General features: G+C 24.1%; 1 protein-coding gene across 1 annotated transcript; it reads left to right on the forward strand.

The window, feature by feature from the left end:
• The first annotated feature begins 636 nt into the window (after positions 1–636).
• Positions 637–15,369, forward strand: LOC113549423 (prohormone-1-like). The gene is made up of 3 exons (XM_026950705.1): positions 637–750; positions 11,712–11,942; positions 15,063–15,369. The coding sequence occupies exons 2-3, from the start codon at positions 11,724–11,726 to the stop codon at positions 15,216–15,218; spliced, it is 375 nt and encodes a 124-aa protein (XP_026806506.1). The 5' UTR covers positions 637–750; positions 11,712–11,723; the 3' UTR covers positions 15,219–15,369.
• Positions 15,370–19,300: the final 3,931 nt, after the last annotated feature.

A 19,300-nucleotide genomic window follows, 5' to 3' on the forward strand; every position in this document is an offset into this window, starting at 1 on the left:
GTGCCACATAATTATATAAAATATACTAAATAAAGAATAAAGAATATTAAATATACGAACAATGGTAAAAACTATCGATTCATATGAAAAATGATAAATACAATGATGAAACTAAGCCGTATATTTTAATTTTAAAAAATTAGTTGTAACTTTTTAGTTTATATGAATGTAACATATTAATATTTCATAAACAACTAGCAAATTATAATTCAAAGTAGTATAATTTAGAAAAATAAAAAAATATCATGTATTTCGTTTAGTTTATTTTTATAAGAAAACTTTTTTCTGATACTACAAAAATTGTATATAACATGTGGTTATCTGTAAAGTACATTTGATTTATATTTTATAATTTATTAGTGTCTAAAGCGTAATATATTTGTCTTGAAATCTATTATCAGCCAACAATACTGCAAATATGTATATACCATATAGGTATAAAATATATTGGTTGATACGTTTTTTTTTGTAATATTATCAATATTTTAAAATAAAACAGTGGACCGAATTTGAATTTGGTAAATTGTTATTAATAACAGAAAATTACTTAATGCCGTACATAATGTATATTTTTATTGTGTACATCGAATTGAAAAAGGCGTATTTCAGTCGGTAGATAGTGTTTAGCTTGAAGAACATGCGCGACACCCCTATATGAGGTTCCGCGCCCATTTGGTGCTTATAAAACGTCTCATCCATTCATTTTGTTTTACTTTTACACTAAACTCGGCCGTCGACTATTCATAAAAGGTACGTATGCTGCACAAGTATTTAATAGTAATATATAATTAGTATTATTATGAATATATTATATTATTATGTAGGTATAAAATTTAACTACACGATTTTCTTTAACTGTTACAATAGTATACTTATGTTTGCATTATTTTTTTTCCATTTAATACCGACAATAATTATAATACAGGATATTATATTTTCAATATGAGTCAATACTAAACATAAAAAATTATTTTACGTTTAATCATCAATACAAACCGCATTAATAGTGTTTTTAACATTGCAATTTCGTTTCAGTTATTTATTAATTTTTATTTTATTCTATCCTAATAATATCAAATCTAAAATTTCGTTCTAACCCATATAGCATACATGTATTTACTAACTAATTTTTTAGTCATTTTTGTGCTAATTAATCTTGAAAGTTGAAATTCAAAGCCCTTAATAATAGACTAGATAATCACAAAAGTACCTGTAAATAAAATATTCCTCTATTTTGTGAACGGATAGGTTAATTGTGCGTGTTACCGTACTTAACTGTAATATAATTATAACAAAATTATGAAAACCATGGTTTTTATAAACACCAAAATATTTTTGAGATATTCCGTTTTTTTAATAAGAGGAACAGAAATCACGCATTGACAATGTACAAAACTGTAGATAGGCCATAGACCTGATTAGGCCTATATTAATTATAAATTATAGAAAATATGAACTTTAATAAAAAAAAAAATAATAATATAGAATATTTGACGATATTTTAATTAGATATAACAATCAAATTATAACAAAGTTTTGCATGCATACATTAAACTTATATTAACTTATTTTTGTCAATAGTTGTATGATAACATTAAAATAATATTATAATGATCCTAAATAAACTCTTTGGTCGTATACATAACATTATGTTAAAATATCATCACATTAAGAATAACTTAATCAATTCATTGTCTTTATTGACTTATGCGAATAAACATTATTACAACTTTATATGAAATTTATATTTCGACGATTTCTTGTAGTTATTTATTATTATTATCATCATTATTCAATTATCATTATCCTCAATTGTTACGTGGTTTAAAATGTATTCATTTGTACACATTTAATATGTATATATTATATAGTTCAAATTTAAAATGGAAATTTTATTATTATAACCGTATAATGTAATATTGTAAGATAATAATTTTTTATTATTTATAACATAAATGAATAATTCATTTTTTTAAATTAATATAATTTTACTTTACTAGTAGTTAAATCGGTATATAGAAATTCAACATGTATACTTTTCTTTAATGCTTAATGTTATAGAAATACGAATATACTTATACTAGTTATAGTTATAGCTTTATAGGCCAACAAAAACTGAGGTACATTAATTTTTAAATTCTACTTTCTTAGAACATCATATTATATTATATAATTTCTATTCACGATTCTCAAAATTCAACCAAAAACCTAAGAATTAAATTAAAGTAATTTATTAATAACCAAAACACTTGCACAAATTAATATTTCTCTGATGAATATAGTTATTATTTTTATTCTATTACATAAAATACTTCTATAATTCTTAAATATATATTTCTAATAATAATTTTATCTTATATTCACAAGCTGCAGAGCAAGCATAACCAAGAAAAAAATAACTAGACAATATAAAAAATATATATATGCAAAATAGGCACTCAAGTATTGATCTCTCAAAAAATCAGAAGTATATGGGTATATACTGATAGAGCTGTAATTAAATTTATTTTGATATATATATATATATATATAAGTCTCCTGTTAAGATCGGATTATTACAAATTGATTTTTATGTTTTACTTGATACCATACTGATCGGCAAACTCCTTCGAAATTTTTTTTTCCGATTTTTAACGATGACACGCTTTGTTAGAGTAACGAGAGTTTATGTCGGTTTATTTTTTGAAAATGTGTAGAAAATAGTTTTTGCTATGATATAAACTATAATTGACGGTCCTGGGTTAGTATCATATAAACGTATTAGTGTATCCACTGGCTATACGCATTCTGTTCTACATCATATATGCTTGATACAATATACCTCGGGGAACTTATTTTTATTTAGTCTCAAAAGACCATGCACGTAGTATACCACCTACATATTTTCGTTTACTCCTTAAATTGTACCCTTCGAAATAATTTCTATCTTCTATCAAATGTTACATGATAAGAAAAATATATTTTTAAGAAGTATTGCTTGGATATACTGATATAAGGTGTTTAATAATATATCATATTATAATATGTAAAGAATTTGTATTCATGGGATTTATGGAAATTTGTTGTTTAGCTTTTGAACTGAACGAAAAATGCATGTTTATTTTTACGCTTATTTTGGTTAGTCTTTCATCTGTGTAACAATATACTTTTTCTGGTAGAATAATTCAAAAATGCCTTAAAGCCTTTGTTTACAACGAAAATTTAACAATATATAACTCATAAAAGTTATATTTGATTGTTGAAATGTTGAATTATTTTCATTAAAATAGTTTGAAACATATTATTATGAACCAAATCGAATTAAAAAATGATTGTTGATGTATTGAATTTATAGTTTATGCTTTAGTTCATGAAAAAATGAATCCAATAAAAAATACGCTATAGATAATAGATTCTTGCTAATTAGTCATTCCAATTAATTCCATTTATGAAAAAATGTCATTTTAATATGAATTACACAAAAAAAAAGATAAATATAATTAAATTTGGTTAACTGTTAAAGAATATTTTATAAATCATATTTCAAAAAAAATTATTTGAGAAAAATATTGGCGTTAGGTTACACACTAAAATCTAATATTCAATAAACCTTTAATAATTAGATGTTTCAGTAGATGATTAAAATTTGAAGCTTTTAATTAATATATAACAAATGTATTGACAACTTAACGATTAAACAGAGTAACAATGATTTAGTTTATATCTAATTTTTACTTTTGTAAATCTGCCAGTTTAATTTTCACATACTAGGCTACAATAGTGGTTGGTTATTATACCTTTTATACCTATAGATAATTATTGATATTGTTAATAAAATAATTATTCTTGTTCTGTTAGGCATTTTAAATACCATTAAGGTCAGTCACCGCAACAAAATTGTGACTCCAGTTGACTATATTTTTTTTTCATTTAATAATTTATTTTATTTTTACTTCAAAAATCATCGTTTGGATTTTGTTTGTAATAATGAATAATTTTTATCAGTTGTTTAGTCTACATTAATCAAATACAATAAATTATTAGAAGCTTTTATTCTTAAACCAAAATAAACAATTACTAATTTGTTCAAGAAATTGGAAACTTTATTGTTTGAAACAAGATCTTATTGTAAAACAAGTCGGTAACATTTTAATGATCTGAAAATCTTTATTCAACTGTTTGTTAAATTAAAAATAAAGTTTAAAGATCGACTATCAAATTTCGTTTTAATAATGTTTTTCTTATTCATTTTTTATTTTATACTTATAATAATTCAATAATATACCGAACCTTATAATAACTATTATAAAGTACCTAATAACTATTTATGCATATATTTTTTTTATTTAAACAATTAGGTTGATATTTTTCATAACTAATATTCTAAAGTTTTAACCAGTACATAATATTTATTTACAATAATAAGCACATTTATAAAATGTAATTATAATTGAGTTTTTAGTAGAAATTCTAAAACAAAATAAAAATATTATGTTACAAATAATCAATATAATGTAATTTATCGAAATATGAAAACAGAATATTCATATTGTGTAGTCTGTTATTCACTGGGGAATGAATTATATTATACGAGTAATATGTTTAGGCACCAAAGTTTTTCATCAAAATAGTTCATGTTTTATTTTATGAAATTATTTCAAATAAACAATGTTTAAGTCTTATTATCCGTGTTATAGAACACATTGAACTTATAACTATATAATTACAAAAAATACTTCATATTAAGACATTGAAAACATACTTAAATAACTTTTAATATATATTCATATAAAACATTATTTTTTGAGCAATTCAAAATACCTAAATCAAAAATTTTAATCGGTCGTTTTAAATTTAAATAATCATACACGCACCTATATTCGTACATAATATAATTGATGTATACTTACATCAAATAACAAATTAAAAAAATTTTTGAATAGGTACGCTGTAAAAAAAAAGGTTGTACATTAGTCTAATTATTTTATTGATTCTTAATTGATTATAACAATATGATACTATGTTTTTTTAGCGGTCAAGTATATCGGTTAAATTGTTAAAATTTAAAACACACTTATACTGTATCAATATTATTATTACACCAAATCATCTATGGAAAACTGTTTTTCCATCATTATTAATTGACAGTAAGAGCTAAACTACAGTAAAACATTTTTTTCCATTTTTTTTTTTTACGAAGAATCAATATAAATATTAACTGTGGACTAGTGGACGCCTCGCAATAATAAATACCTTTGTCACATTCGTACTCGCGCGTATAGCCAAAAAATTATGTTACGTGAAATCAAAACATTTATAGACTTTATAATATTATGAAACTATATTATAGTTTTTAGTTTTGTGTTATTAAGATTATAGAGCTAGGGTTTACGACCATTCGATTTGTTTAACGATTAAAGATCGGTCGCAATAAAATGTTTTCATAACATACCCTAATTGGTTGATCGCGTTTATAATCTAAATAAATTATTATTCATGAAATTAAAATATATCGATGAAAATTTAATCAATGGGATTTAAATTACCTACTATATAATATATAACTACTACCTATGTATTCCGCAGTGGTTTCGGTGGTCTAACTAAAATTCAGCCGAGATATTTTTCGATTGTCAGTTATACAACTCGATTTTCATAAATCACAAAGCCGTCATAATTATAATACACATCGATACATGATACATTTAGTATATGTACATTGAATTTTACAAATAATACACCGTTAAATATTTAAAAATAAAATAGGGTCGATCATTGTAGAAATTTATAATGTTAAATGTATAGCAACCGCTATAATTGAAAAAATTTCAGGGATCTATATACTGTATATTCTAGGTTTAACTAAAAACAGCTAGACGGCACTTAAGTGTTGTAATCATTATTATTATGTACTTGTATGTCTATATTTTTTTTATATTATGGGCCTATCTATTTTACACGTAATTGTTCACAATATTCACTGTAGGATGCAATAAGTAAAGATAATCAGGTGAAGAACGTGTCAATATACACAATAATAGACATAGATGAATGAAGAGAAATATAAGAAAAATCTAATAGTATTGTTCAGAATATTGGGAAATAAATATTATATAAACGTATATAATATAATACATACGTGTACCTATATATTTGTAAATTGACTTAAAATTAAATTCAAAATAGTGAATACATTTTCTATATGGTTTAACAGATGGATTTATTATTAATATATAGTCATATTTTATGTTTGTGCCTGACAAAATATACTTTTTTATAAGAATATGTTTCAAACTGAATTTTAAAATTAAAATACAATGGCGGATAATATTTTAAGGTTTTATTAAATATTTTTCTATTTGAATTTTATATTATCACTAATCGAATTATTTCATGCACTTAGTTTTTATTATTATAACGAATCAATAAATTTTCATTATAAATGATTATGACTTATATCAATTTTAACGACAAGCCAAGTATAAAATAATAATGATTTAAATCCCTTGTTTTAGATTTACAGACAGTTATTTCCTCACTTTACTAGAAAGAAAAGCAAAAATAACAATGAATAGCATCTTCTTAGTATACTTTAACATACTACGTCTAAGTCGTCTATATCTTATTTTTATAAGGTTGGTTTCATTATTGCCTACGTTGAGTACTATATAAAGCATATAGAATAGTGGAATCTTATTAGTGGAAAGTGACATTTATAAAAACAGACAAAAACGAACTTTTAATGAGATTTTCACTAATCCTAAATAAAACATTTAATAACTTCAATAAATACACTAAAATTACAATGCTAAATTAATTGATTTTTTTAATTAGTTCATTTCAATAATACATTTACAAAATTAAAATTATATTTTAAATATATTTCTATAGCAATTTAAAATATTAAATATATAATAAATAATAGGTAATTTAGTATGGACCACCATGATTTCTATTATAGTTATATGGTTTTATCTTAATTTAAAAACAGTGCAATCTGTCAAATATCTAAATTTTCCTCAATTCATGTTATAAATGTTACTATAAACTATATGCCTTTATATCATTCCATCCTAAATATTGCTGATATATAATATGTTTGCCTGTTACATTTTATGATAATACTAAAATATTTTAATCCATTTAAGAGCATATTAGACAATATATCACATTGCTTAAATCGTATATGAAAAAAAAATTCATTGAGATTTTTCGTGTTCCTATATAAGAACTTGAAAATTTAATAAGGTAGGTACATGAATACCTAATATAACACCAATATTCCTATTTTATTCCAGATTTGAATAATGAACAAGTTAAATAATAAAACATTATATACATCAGCGTGTCACCTTTACTAAAAGAATGAATTTACTATCAATCTTTCTCTTAAATCATTTATCACAATTCCAAATAAGTAGTATTTTAACGTGATATATCACGTATGTTCATTTAATGGTTGAAACAAATTTTCCGATTAATTATTTAATCTTTAATAAGTATTTTAAAGCAAATAAATTAATTAAACAACCTTATGTTTAATTACATTATATTATTATTCAGGGTGATTTATCAAGTATCAAGATTTACCAAGTTAATTTCAATAAATAATGTAGTGATTCAAAATTTTGATTTAGCGAAATTTTTTAGTAGGAACCTATGATCAAAGATATTTAAAGATATTTTACAAATATTTATAAATATTATACCATTTAAAGAATTCTATTTTACGGTAAAAACTTTTAATGAGAACCATCTTTTATATTTATAAGGCTATAAATAATTAATTGAATAATTTGTTATTAGGTATTTAATTGTATGTAAGCAGTGGCGCAACCAAGGGGGGTATTTTGAGTGTCTGGACACCCCCTTGAACCGTAACTTTTGTCCATAGTAAACTAACAAATTTAGAAATGTATTGGGGAACTACTGTACATGCTACTGGCGGACACACCCCTTGAAAACTGGTTGCGCTACTGTATGTAAGTAAATAAAATTCATAATATTGGTTTCAAATTATATACAAAATATATATGTTACATTTAGTCAAAATATTTTTTACAAAATATGAAATTTTAATATACATCATTATTATAAATGTATTTAAAATACTACAACTTTAAAATGTTCATAACTCATTTTAAAACGATAATATCAATGTGACATTGTCTAGATAATATTCTTGCCTTTAAATTTAATGATAAGTAAATTAAACTAATATTAAAACTAACATCACAAAACGTGTTTTGCTGAATGCAAATTTGGTATGATGTACATTAGTAAAACAGCAGAGACAACGTCTTCTTAACTATTTGTTCAAATATTGAATTATACATTTCAACATTTTCAACAAAATAATCTGCTTAAAAATTTACAATAAAAAAATGTGGTTATCGTTTAAAAGTTGAAAAAAAGAAGATTGTACCGTCACCGGGCATTGCTTAAATGGCATATAAAATATCTATTTGAAAATAATCTTCTAATATACCTATGTCATAAAATTAAAAAAAAAATCAAAATTAGAATAAATTCATTATTAAAGAAAAAAGTGAAAGTATACATGCCTGGTGAATCACAATGTATATTAGTAACGTTTTTGTAAAATAAACAATTCATTATTAATACTTTACAAAAACTCATTTAAATTTTAAATTACACTAATATTTCAACAAAAACAATTATAATCTTTTAAAGTTTTACACTTCAAATAACTTCATCAACTTATAAGCATTTTTTATAGTATTTTTATATTATTAACTTCAATACAATTTTTGTTTTAAAGAAATGAAATATATAAAAATTGTACAAAAAATAAATTTGTCACAAGTTAACTGATTAGTTAGATCTCCGGAATTTACGATTAAAAGAGAATAAATTAACAATTAAACTTCACAGTGCTATAAATTACAGAGCAACTGCACTATTTAGTATGTATATATATATATATATATATATATAAATGTGAAAATGGAAATCTTTGTCACGCATTCTCTGAAACTATTCATCCGATTATCTTGATTTCTTAATGAAAGTACATCGCTGTGAATGTTTTAAGCCTATTTCTAATTCTATAAGTTAATGAAAAATCAAGTTATTAATTTTTCAAATAATCAAAAAATACGCATATAAAGATTTTTTTCATCCATGTTACCAATTATTAGTTACCATGATAAATTAGTATTTTAGTGAATAGTTGATGTAATATAACATTACAAAACGTTTACATTTTTATTGTTTATAGAATTAATTAAAAAACAAAAGTTATGCCTAATCGGTACACATGCGCAAACTAAAACGTAGGTAGTAGCAACAAATAATAATTGTATATAAATAAAATATATATTATAATACTTAACAACAACGCAATGCGATCGATCAAACAATTGTTCAATAAAATAATTTGTAGGTACATCATTTAATAAAAGTTCTAACTAATAAATTCACAATAGTCAATAAATAAATATTGTAAAAGTAAAACATTAGAATTTATGACTTATGTAGAAATTAAATAATTTTTAAATATTCTCAATTAATTTCAAGATAACATAAATAGGTAGGTAGGTTAATTATTTATTATTATTATTTATTTAATTTCTATCGATTGAAACTGTCGATCAGCCATACGAATATTGCTTACTGCACTTTTTATCAGTTTATCAACATTTAACACTACCTCTTTTGATCATTTATGTGAAACAGAGCTAGGGCACAGATTATAATAAAGCTTTTATTGGGGTTATTAGATTTTTATACGTACCATTATACTAATCGAACCATTAAAATTAATAAATAGATATATATAGATTTTTTTTAAAGAATATCGTTTACACATAAACGCCATTTAAGTATAGAATAATATTCTGTATAGCCGTTAGTGAGGATTTTCTTAATTATATAAACTGCACGACGAAATATTAAAAACTCGATAATTTAAAATTATGATTCTGGTCTTGAGCAAGAACCTTTTTTTTAATAATTTTAATAGCACGGCGTATCGTGGTCTAGACTCTAGAGGTATAGTTGCTATAGCGGTTAACCTGTTAAGAGCGAAACGAATTTTACTCGGTGGAAAAAACATCATTAAAACACCAACATATATATATATATATATAGCTTCATATTATTTCCATCAGGAATCCAAAAAGGCACACGTATTTAATGGAGGATGCTATTACAAAATTGAAATAATTATTAAAAGTGACGTAATAGTTCAAATTGGTATTAAAGAATATGTTTGCCATACGGGAATATCGGTAATCCCATTAATGTATGCCTTTAGCGTACTAGGGATTACAATGTAATATAATATGCAATGTGACAACGAGAACTGTTCAAAAATTAAAAGGATGTTTTATAAAATTTGCAGTTAATATTTTAATCTAGATTTAGGAAAATCTCAAATATATTTCGTATTCGTTTTCCCCAGCACGTCGTATGGATACGAATATTTAATTAATGAATAAAGGTCGAATCCCTCAACCGTTTGTTTTTCTACTATGTAGAGATTAATACTCTTTAATTACGTATGCGTAAGCATGTAAGGAAATTAAATATTTAATGTGCAAGTTGAAAAAAATGGATTTAATGAACTCGGTAATGTTATTGAGAATTACTTGTTTTATAGTGTATAAATATATGTATATATTATTTTATCCTACCCAGTACCCGGGGTGTTTTCGAATAGAGATTAATGCAAATTATTATTCTAAACTCTCGGTTAGTATATTATATACGCTCGTGTGGCGTGTTTACAGTTTAAAATACAACAAACGTTTCTTTTCATCATTTAAAATTATTAGATGTGTTTATATTTAAAAATATTAATAAAATATCAGACTCAACTGCACTTCGACTTGCATTCCAATGTTATTTTTGCTTTAACAGATAATAAAAATACTTTATATCCGATATCGTTTAGTGACTTAATGGTAAGTATTAAAATGAATGAAAAAAAAGTACCTATTTCTATTTCATTTTTTGTAATTTTAAATATTTAAGTGTAAACAAAACATTAAGCTTGTAAACAATGTAATTTTATGTGTATACTTAAAATTTAAATGAATGATTAAAGAGTTTTCAAAATCATAAAGTCAAAGTCAAAGCATAGACTTGTGTTTTTACAACGCAACGGCGTTAAAATAGAGTACAATCTAATTTTTAAAAGCCATATATTATGTTTAATTATTATAATTATAAATAAAATTAATTATAACGGATAATTTTTTTTAAAGTAAATAATATACTCATAATATAGGTATTAAACAATTTTTATTATCAAGTATATTGTTCTTAATGATCATAATTAATTTTTGGATAAAAGATTTTAACTCCTTTGGCTTAAAACCTAATTTTGATGGATTATTTTAGGTATATGTATAATATATAAGTAAAATTTAACAAATTAATAGAAACTTGATTTCTAATTATTTTATTAAAATAGTGCCTACCTACCGTCTATTGAATTGTTTACATGTACCTAATTTTTTTTCACTAAATACTTAACACATTAGATATATATATATATTTATACATAATATTATCTGTATGATTGTGTTATTGTAATAACTATAATAACTAAAGCTTATATTATTTAGTAATATTTACTAAAATATTTAACTTTTATATGTCGATATTCATTCATGTTATTTATTATACTTAAAAATTATTCAATTTTAATGTACCTATTAATTTTACATTATATATTTTCTATCTAATCATAAAATTATTTTCAGATATACTTTAAAATGGCTACACAAATGGGATTCATATCTTATGGAGTAATTTTGACACTTACAGTCTTAACTGTGTTATTGCCAATACTAACCACAGGAAACGTCATAGATCAAAGAGTACTGCAGAGAGAACTTGGAGAAAATTCTCCTGAAATAATGTCGATGGGTGACAAAGATGATTTCCGTGAAATTGAAGAACCTTCTGTCGATGATTATACCATAAAAAATAAGGTTTTTAATTTGATAAATAATTGTGCATCATTAAATAACTCCTTATTAACTTTTAACAGGATATTGAAAAGTTAAAAACCATTACGATTCTTTTTTAGTGTTACTATATTTTAAACACTACCTACGTTAAACGTGGCGTAATGGACTAACGATTTCAATAAATTTATTACAAAAATATTGACATTCAATTACTAGTTTACTACATCACATTACGTACAAAATAACAGAAAATTATTATTATTTGTGTCGCTCTTTTTATAACCTATGTAATTTGAATATTGTAATTTAAGAATTTCTAAATAATGACATAACATAATCATAAGTATCAATTAATTTTAAAATAATTCAGTAAATAAAAGATAATACATTTAGTAGTGTTTAAATAGACAAGGCTAATTTATATGTGGAACAATGTGTACATAAAGCAAAATATTAACTTTTCATTAAAATAAAAGGGATCAATATCAATAAATAATAATAAAAAAAAACCATTAGAAAATTAATATTTGTACTCCAAAAGTGTTATACATGGACATAATATTATGTAGGTACATTCAGAGTTATTAATTTATCATTTTGTAATAAGTTATAATATCATGGATTCGATATGCCTCACATATTATATTTCTTTAACAAATAGGACTATTTGTAAACAGCTTTTCATAATAATTAGGTGAGTAGTATAAATTAATGTTAACACTCAAAATAATTGGTGTAGGTTACCTACTCGTAATATATAGCCGCGTAACAAAAATAAAAATACAGTTTAAACATATAAAATGTGTATTGTACACTGACTGGTATGAACTTTATGTGTTATAATACTAATAACATGTTAAAATATTTTAATAAACAATATATTATATTTTGTACAAATAATCAAATCGTACACGACTGGACAGAAGGCAGTAAAAAATTAATTATTACAATTATTAAAACGGTATGTCTTAATAATTATTGTCGTAAAGCTATAGGTAGGTATATCAAGATAAATAAAAATAAAAATTAAGTGTATATCATATAGGTAGGAATGCACATTTTATGTTTAAACACCATCGTAATATACATTTAATATAGGCACATTAGATAATACTGGTAATAGCTATTATAGCTTATATAGATACCTATATGTAGCTTTTTTTGCTTTTTATTATAAAGTCCTTAAGTTTATTGAACTTGATTTGAGAAGATTTTATTTAGACATTTTGATGTGTAGAACCTATTTAAAGTTCGACAAAATCATAAACATGCCTTAACTATAATTTTTTTTTTTTAATTAAAAATGTGTAGTTTCATTTATGCATAATACAACGCTTAAGAATATAGGTATGAAATTTATAAATTGTAGATTGCCATCTTGTTTCTTATCCTTACCGTAAACTGTTACATTATATACTTATTTTGTTTTACACAACATTCAATCAAACTTCCAACTTATCATTAGATCAATATTTAACCCTTGACACTTTTTCTTATTCAACAATATAACGTCCGTCCACTGCAGATTCATTCTTCGTGATGTTCCACATAGATAACCAAGGGCTGGACTACTTTTTACACTTAACACTTATAAAATGTATAAAACAAGATTTTTTTTTTTATTAATAATTAAAAATAAATGAAGAGAATTTTTTTAATTAAAAATATAAAAAGGGAAGAATAGATAATATATTCTCAATAATATGTATTTAACGTCTTCTACAGGTACACTACGTCACTGCCTATCAACCTTAAAAACTTTTTCACAATTAGTCCCTAATTAAATTTAGTTATTCATTTTTATATTTTATGTATAAAATATAGTACATTCATGTCCCCTTATCTATTATGTTATCTACTCAAATCGTTCTAATAGTTAGTCGCACTAAAGCATATATAGGAATATAATTATATCATATTACAATGATGAAATTACATATTATATTGTTCGTCGTGTTCCGGTGAAAATGAAGTGCAATCCTTTTAGAATTCAAAGAAATAATTATTTTTACTCAGCCTATAATTATTAGGCACACTATTATTATTATTATCCTTTGATGTATCTGCGTAACTCAGTTTTTATTTCTTAAACATTAGTTGTGTGTAATTTAAGTGCAATTTGAGAGTTTGTTGATAAGGTTAAAGGATATCAAAATCATCTCAATTCTCAATTACTTAAATCTAGATTCTAGAATAATATAATATTTTAAAATAAAAATGATCCTAATGAATCATAATTAATAACCCATAGACGGAAATTGGGTACAAATGAACAATTAAGCAAAACTAAAAACTGAGAGAATAAAAAATAAAATTTACAAACAAACTACCTAATTAATTGGTAATACAATTAGGATAATTATTACTATCAACTGTTTGAAATACATTTTATATAACTAACAATTATAATTTTTCTTCCACAGTCTACTATTATAAATGCATTTAAATTGACCACTGCCATAATTGCCTAGTTATATTTGATATATTACTTTCAATGTATGCAAAGCACTAAATTTATAATCCTCTATTTTAACTCATAGTCAGTTAAACTTGACTAAGCTATGTCTTGACAAAGAAAAGTTTTCGACAATAATGGTATAATAATATAATGAGCTGTATACTTTCCTTTAAAACTGTTACAATAATAATGTGCTTGAGCGTTTGAATAAAACTATTCCTATTTCCTGCGAAATTAAAAAAAAAATGTAGTGCCTATTTAGATATAATAATTATTATGTACCTTTCCTACCAAAACATTTAATCTGAACTAGTCGTCTTCAACAAACAATGGATATAGATTGTTAAAATATGGAAAACGCCAAAAAAATAGACGATCGGATGCATTAATAATAATTAATATATTAATATACCCAGCGAAAGAATAGCGAAATTATATTAATTATACTAATTACTACGTATATTATGTATTTAAGTAAAATTATTTTATGTTTCAAGATTTGTTCTGAAGTCAATATAAGACAATAGGCACAATATATATTTGGTATTTAAGGTATTTTATACAAAATATAATAATTTATTATTGTTACCTATAATATCCTGTGGGTTATGGTCATATAATATCATATATAGAATAAATCGACACAAAATATTGTAATTTCGTATGATTTACACATGTTACAGAGTGATGATCAGAACCTCGAGATTGCGCTGATCGACTATCTGTTTACCAAACAAATGATAAACAAAATCCGCGCCCGGACGGATTCGTATCGCGCACAGAAGAAGAGAAGTTATTGGAAGCAATGCGCTTTCAACGCGGTGTCATGCTTTGGTTAAATCTAACGTGTGTACGCAATGTCCACATATCTAATATTATTCAACATAAAATATAATTTACGGCAGGATATTAGCCCTTAATATAATAATAAAATAATAATATAAAAAGCTTTTTAATATTCAACTATTTATTTCGATTATAATTATATTATAGGTAACTATAATAGTTATTTATCGATATAGTTTTTAATACCCCAAGAATCCACCTATTTTATTAAATTTTTCTCGAGTTGAAAAAACAATATTAATAATAATGATAAAAAAAATATATAATATTATGTTATAATACCTATACTACACACATATTAAATTGTCATGATTAATAATTATTAATATTAAAATATATATATACGTTTGTTTATATTTCCTACAGTATTAATATATTATAATAATAAACATTATATTGATCTAAAATAATACTGTAAAATAGTTTAAATAATATAATAAAGTTGATAAAGTTGAATAAAAATTCGTTTTAATTTGTTGTATAGAATATAGATACTTACCTCATATGAATTAATTATCTTCGATGCTTATAACTATGGGTCGAACTTAATTGCATTTACAACTGTTTTTCCTCGCTACAACTTCTTGTGCTGTATAAGTTATAAATGTGTTCTGTGAAAAATACAGTCATTTTGAATACAATTGTTGAATTGTATGTTGTATGTACATCTCATGATGCAGTTTTTAAAACTTATTACGTGTATTAATAAATTTAGCTATATATTTTCATGATGAGACAACAAAAATGAAATATTTTTTAGTTGTAACCTTTTATAGTCTTATATTTTTTTGTATAATTGTGAAGAACACTGTGATCATCTGTGATTGGCAAATTGGAAATGAGAGTTGCCGAATTGGTTCCCATTATTAGACCAAATTGATACCCGTTTGAAAACAGATATTTTATTAAGGAAAGTTGGATTTGTTCCAATTTGCATTTGGAATGTACCCAGTCGAGTTGGTTTCCAGCTTCCCACTTTTTGCTGTGACATATTATACAAGTCAAATATTCGTAAATTTTTTTACCCTGTGTTTACAGTCTTACTAGTCTTAGGAGTTAGGACTGCGTAGGATGTATGATAATTTATTATATTATTATTATTATTTATTATTATTTTATTAAAATGATAATAATTCAATATTAATATTCATTTTATATAAAGTGGATAATTATTTAAATTTTAGACAGAAATAAAGGAATGAAAAGCTAAGCTTCGCAAATATATCATAAACTCTCTAAAAAATTATTAAAAATATAATGTTATATTTTAGACTTATTGATATTCACACAATATTGATATTAAAAATGTTAGTCTCCTGAAACTTTGATGGATTTTTACCAATAAATATGAAATATTAATAATATATTGCGTATAAAAAATGAATACAACTATTTTAATATTAAAGTTTATATTCAAGTATTTTAATAATAATTACTATATCATAATAATATGACATGTACAATAAATATAAATATTATAAGTAATACTTTCCAGTGAAGTTGTATTAAATATAAAAACTATATACATAATTAATTTCTACGTATTAGATATATAATACCAACGTGATTTTACATTGCATTTTATATTGGATACATGTAATTGCTCCAAATCAAATTAAAATTTAACTTTAAAATCAAACCTACAAACTTAAAGCCAAAATTATGTATTAATCAGAACCAATTAGGTAACAGTCTTAGAAATAAATAGGCCAAATTTTACTCAAATCTGAAATAGATATATAGCCGAAAACACTAATTTCGTGATGATTTAAAACTATTTTTAGTTTATTATAGATTATTAGGTATAAATAAAAAGTAAGACTTTACATTTCGATTAATAAACTTTAACGTTTAACTATATACAATACAAAACGATATTTTATAATGTAATTTTTAGTACCAGCAATTTTAATCAATTTTTAGTGCATCAAAGTTCATAAATCCTATATTTATATTAACTACAAAAATAGTGGTAGAAAAAAATAATGGTTCCATAGTAGTATATAATACCATAAGTAGTAGGTACGGTAGTACTCTACATGACGTCTCGCGATGTTCATCATTATTTTTTCTTTATTATTTTTTGGCGATGAGTTAATAGATTCACCATATTATAACCGTACACCGTAACGTTACTTAAAAAAAATAAACCTAACACTACGGGACACTCTATATATACTTACATAATATATGGTACCGACATTATCACAGTGCGCACACCGTAATAGGGAATGATTCGGCGTAGGTGTTCCTATAATAAGTACGTAACAAATACCTACCTATATAATAACAATTAATAGTATCTATGTCATACATGTAATATTATAGAAATAAATATGATATAACGTTTTAAAAATAAATTATAAACAAAATCGATGAACAATACATTTTTTTTTACTTTATTGGAAAAATTAACAGTCTGTATCAATTTCAAACATAGTAAGTAAACACGATAATGCACATAGTAATAATAATAAATAACGTATAGAAAAAACAACATGATGTGGGAAGCGCTCCATTGATAGAACTATTCAGCCATTCATGGTTTGTGTGAATTGATAGTCTGGATCTAAATATAGGACGAACCGGACGAGCCAGGCGAAGGCGATTATTCAACATTTTATGTTCGGATCTTAAATGAGCTATGACTCTATGAGAACCCTCATTTGTCCAACATAACTTCCAGATATTTAAGCTGAGACGTATAGTATCGATTGGTAACTCAACTAGGTGCATGTAAACTCACTACAAGTACCTTTTGGCTTTTTTTAATGTAAGCTCCGCCAAGAATAAATTGCAGGCAAAATTGAGTTCATGTAAACTTCGTCAGAAAAAAAAATCAGATAAAATTAATACCTATAATATATTATTATTAAAACAATCATAATTTTATATATATTATAAAAATAACAATAATTACTAATTGTAATAATCGTCCAAATTAAAAAAAAAGTTACGTATAATATATCCACTAAAAATATATAAAACTTAAAAATAAAAATTGTATGTAATTAAACATATAAAATTACATATCTATAACAGTATAATGTATAAATTTGATATAACATAAGTAATACAAAATAATAATTTGTATAACAATAATTGTCCACATTAATGAATAATAGTTACGTATGAGTGTGTAGTAGATATGTCAAAAAATATATATAACTTAAAAATAAAAATAATAATTGTCTGAACAAATCAATGACACAAATTGTAATGCGTATAACGTCAAATAATCGTAATAACTAATAATCATAAAATATGTAGGTAATAGGTTTTTAATACTAACTTTGTCAATTTTGACATATGAAATCGCAACGGATGTAAACGTATATTAAATACGCATTTACATTAAGTAGGGAGGTTTTAACACTGGTGGACTTTCCGTGTACCCATTACAGGTAAGAAAATAAAACTGGCGGAGCTTAGATTATACTTTTTCATTACCTTTTTATCTAACCGGTATTGTGCCATTCTGGCGGAGTTTACAATCGCCCATCTCAACTCGTCAAAGTTGGTCTGAAGGAATTTTCGGGGTACTTGTATAGTTTATTGGAATTCTCCACCTATAGTTGCCCAGATTTTAATGAAGTCGAGGTCATTTTTAAGATCGCTTGACGCTTGAACGGAGTTTGAGTTGGAGACCAGTTAGCTGTACCATCAGTAGCCACCTATTATAAGGGTTGCCAATTTGCCATAGTCGTGTTTTGCTGTTTTATGGATATCAGATGATGTATATTATAGCTATAGGTATATAATTGTAAATTAACAAAATTTAAGTCATACCTACAACTTAATAATTTATTTTAGATTATATACAATTGGATTGCTAAGATTAGCATTCAACAATATCATAGTAGTTACTAATTAGGAAGTAGTAGTTGACAAATAATTGCAGAGAAGGGAGAAGTGGAGTAAATCTAACCTATGTCCAAAAAAATAATATGTGTTATAAAGTACACATTTTATAATGTCCCAAAGAATAAAAAAAGTGAAGTATATCGTTTATGAAAAATTAATTAAGGGAAGACACAACCCTGTGTGCTGTAAAATGATGAATATTATAGTTCTC

The sequence above is a fragment of the Rhopalosiphum maidis genome, chromosome 4, assembly GCF_003676215.2.
Source record: "Rhopalosiphum maidis isolate BTI-1 chromosome 4, ASM367621v3, whole genome shotgun sequence".
In the NCBI taxonomy this organism is placed as follows: Eukaryota; Metazoa; Arthropoda; class Insecta; order Hemiptera; family Aphididae; genus Rhopalosiphum; species Rhopalosiphum maidis.

Excerpts from the sequence above, each read along its gene's own strand:
- LOC113549423 (XM_026950705.1), top strand. The coding sequence starts at position 11,724 with ATGGCTACACAAATGGGATTCATATCTTATGGAGTAATTTTGACACTT. Across the intron at positions 11,943-15,062 it reads ATTATACCATAAAAAATAAG|AGTGATGATCAGAACCTCGA; the intron begins GTTTTTAATTTG and ends CACATGTTACAG.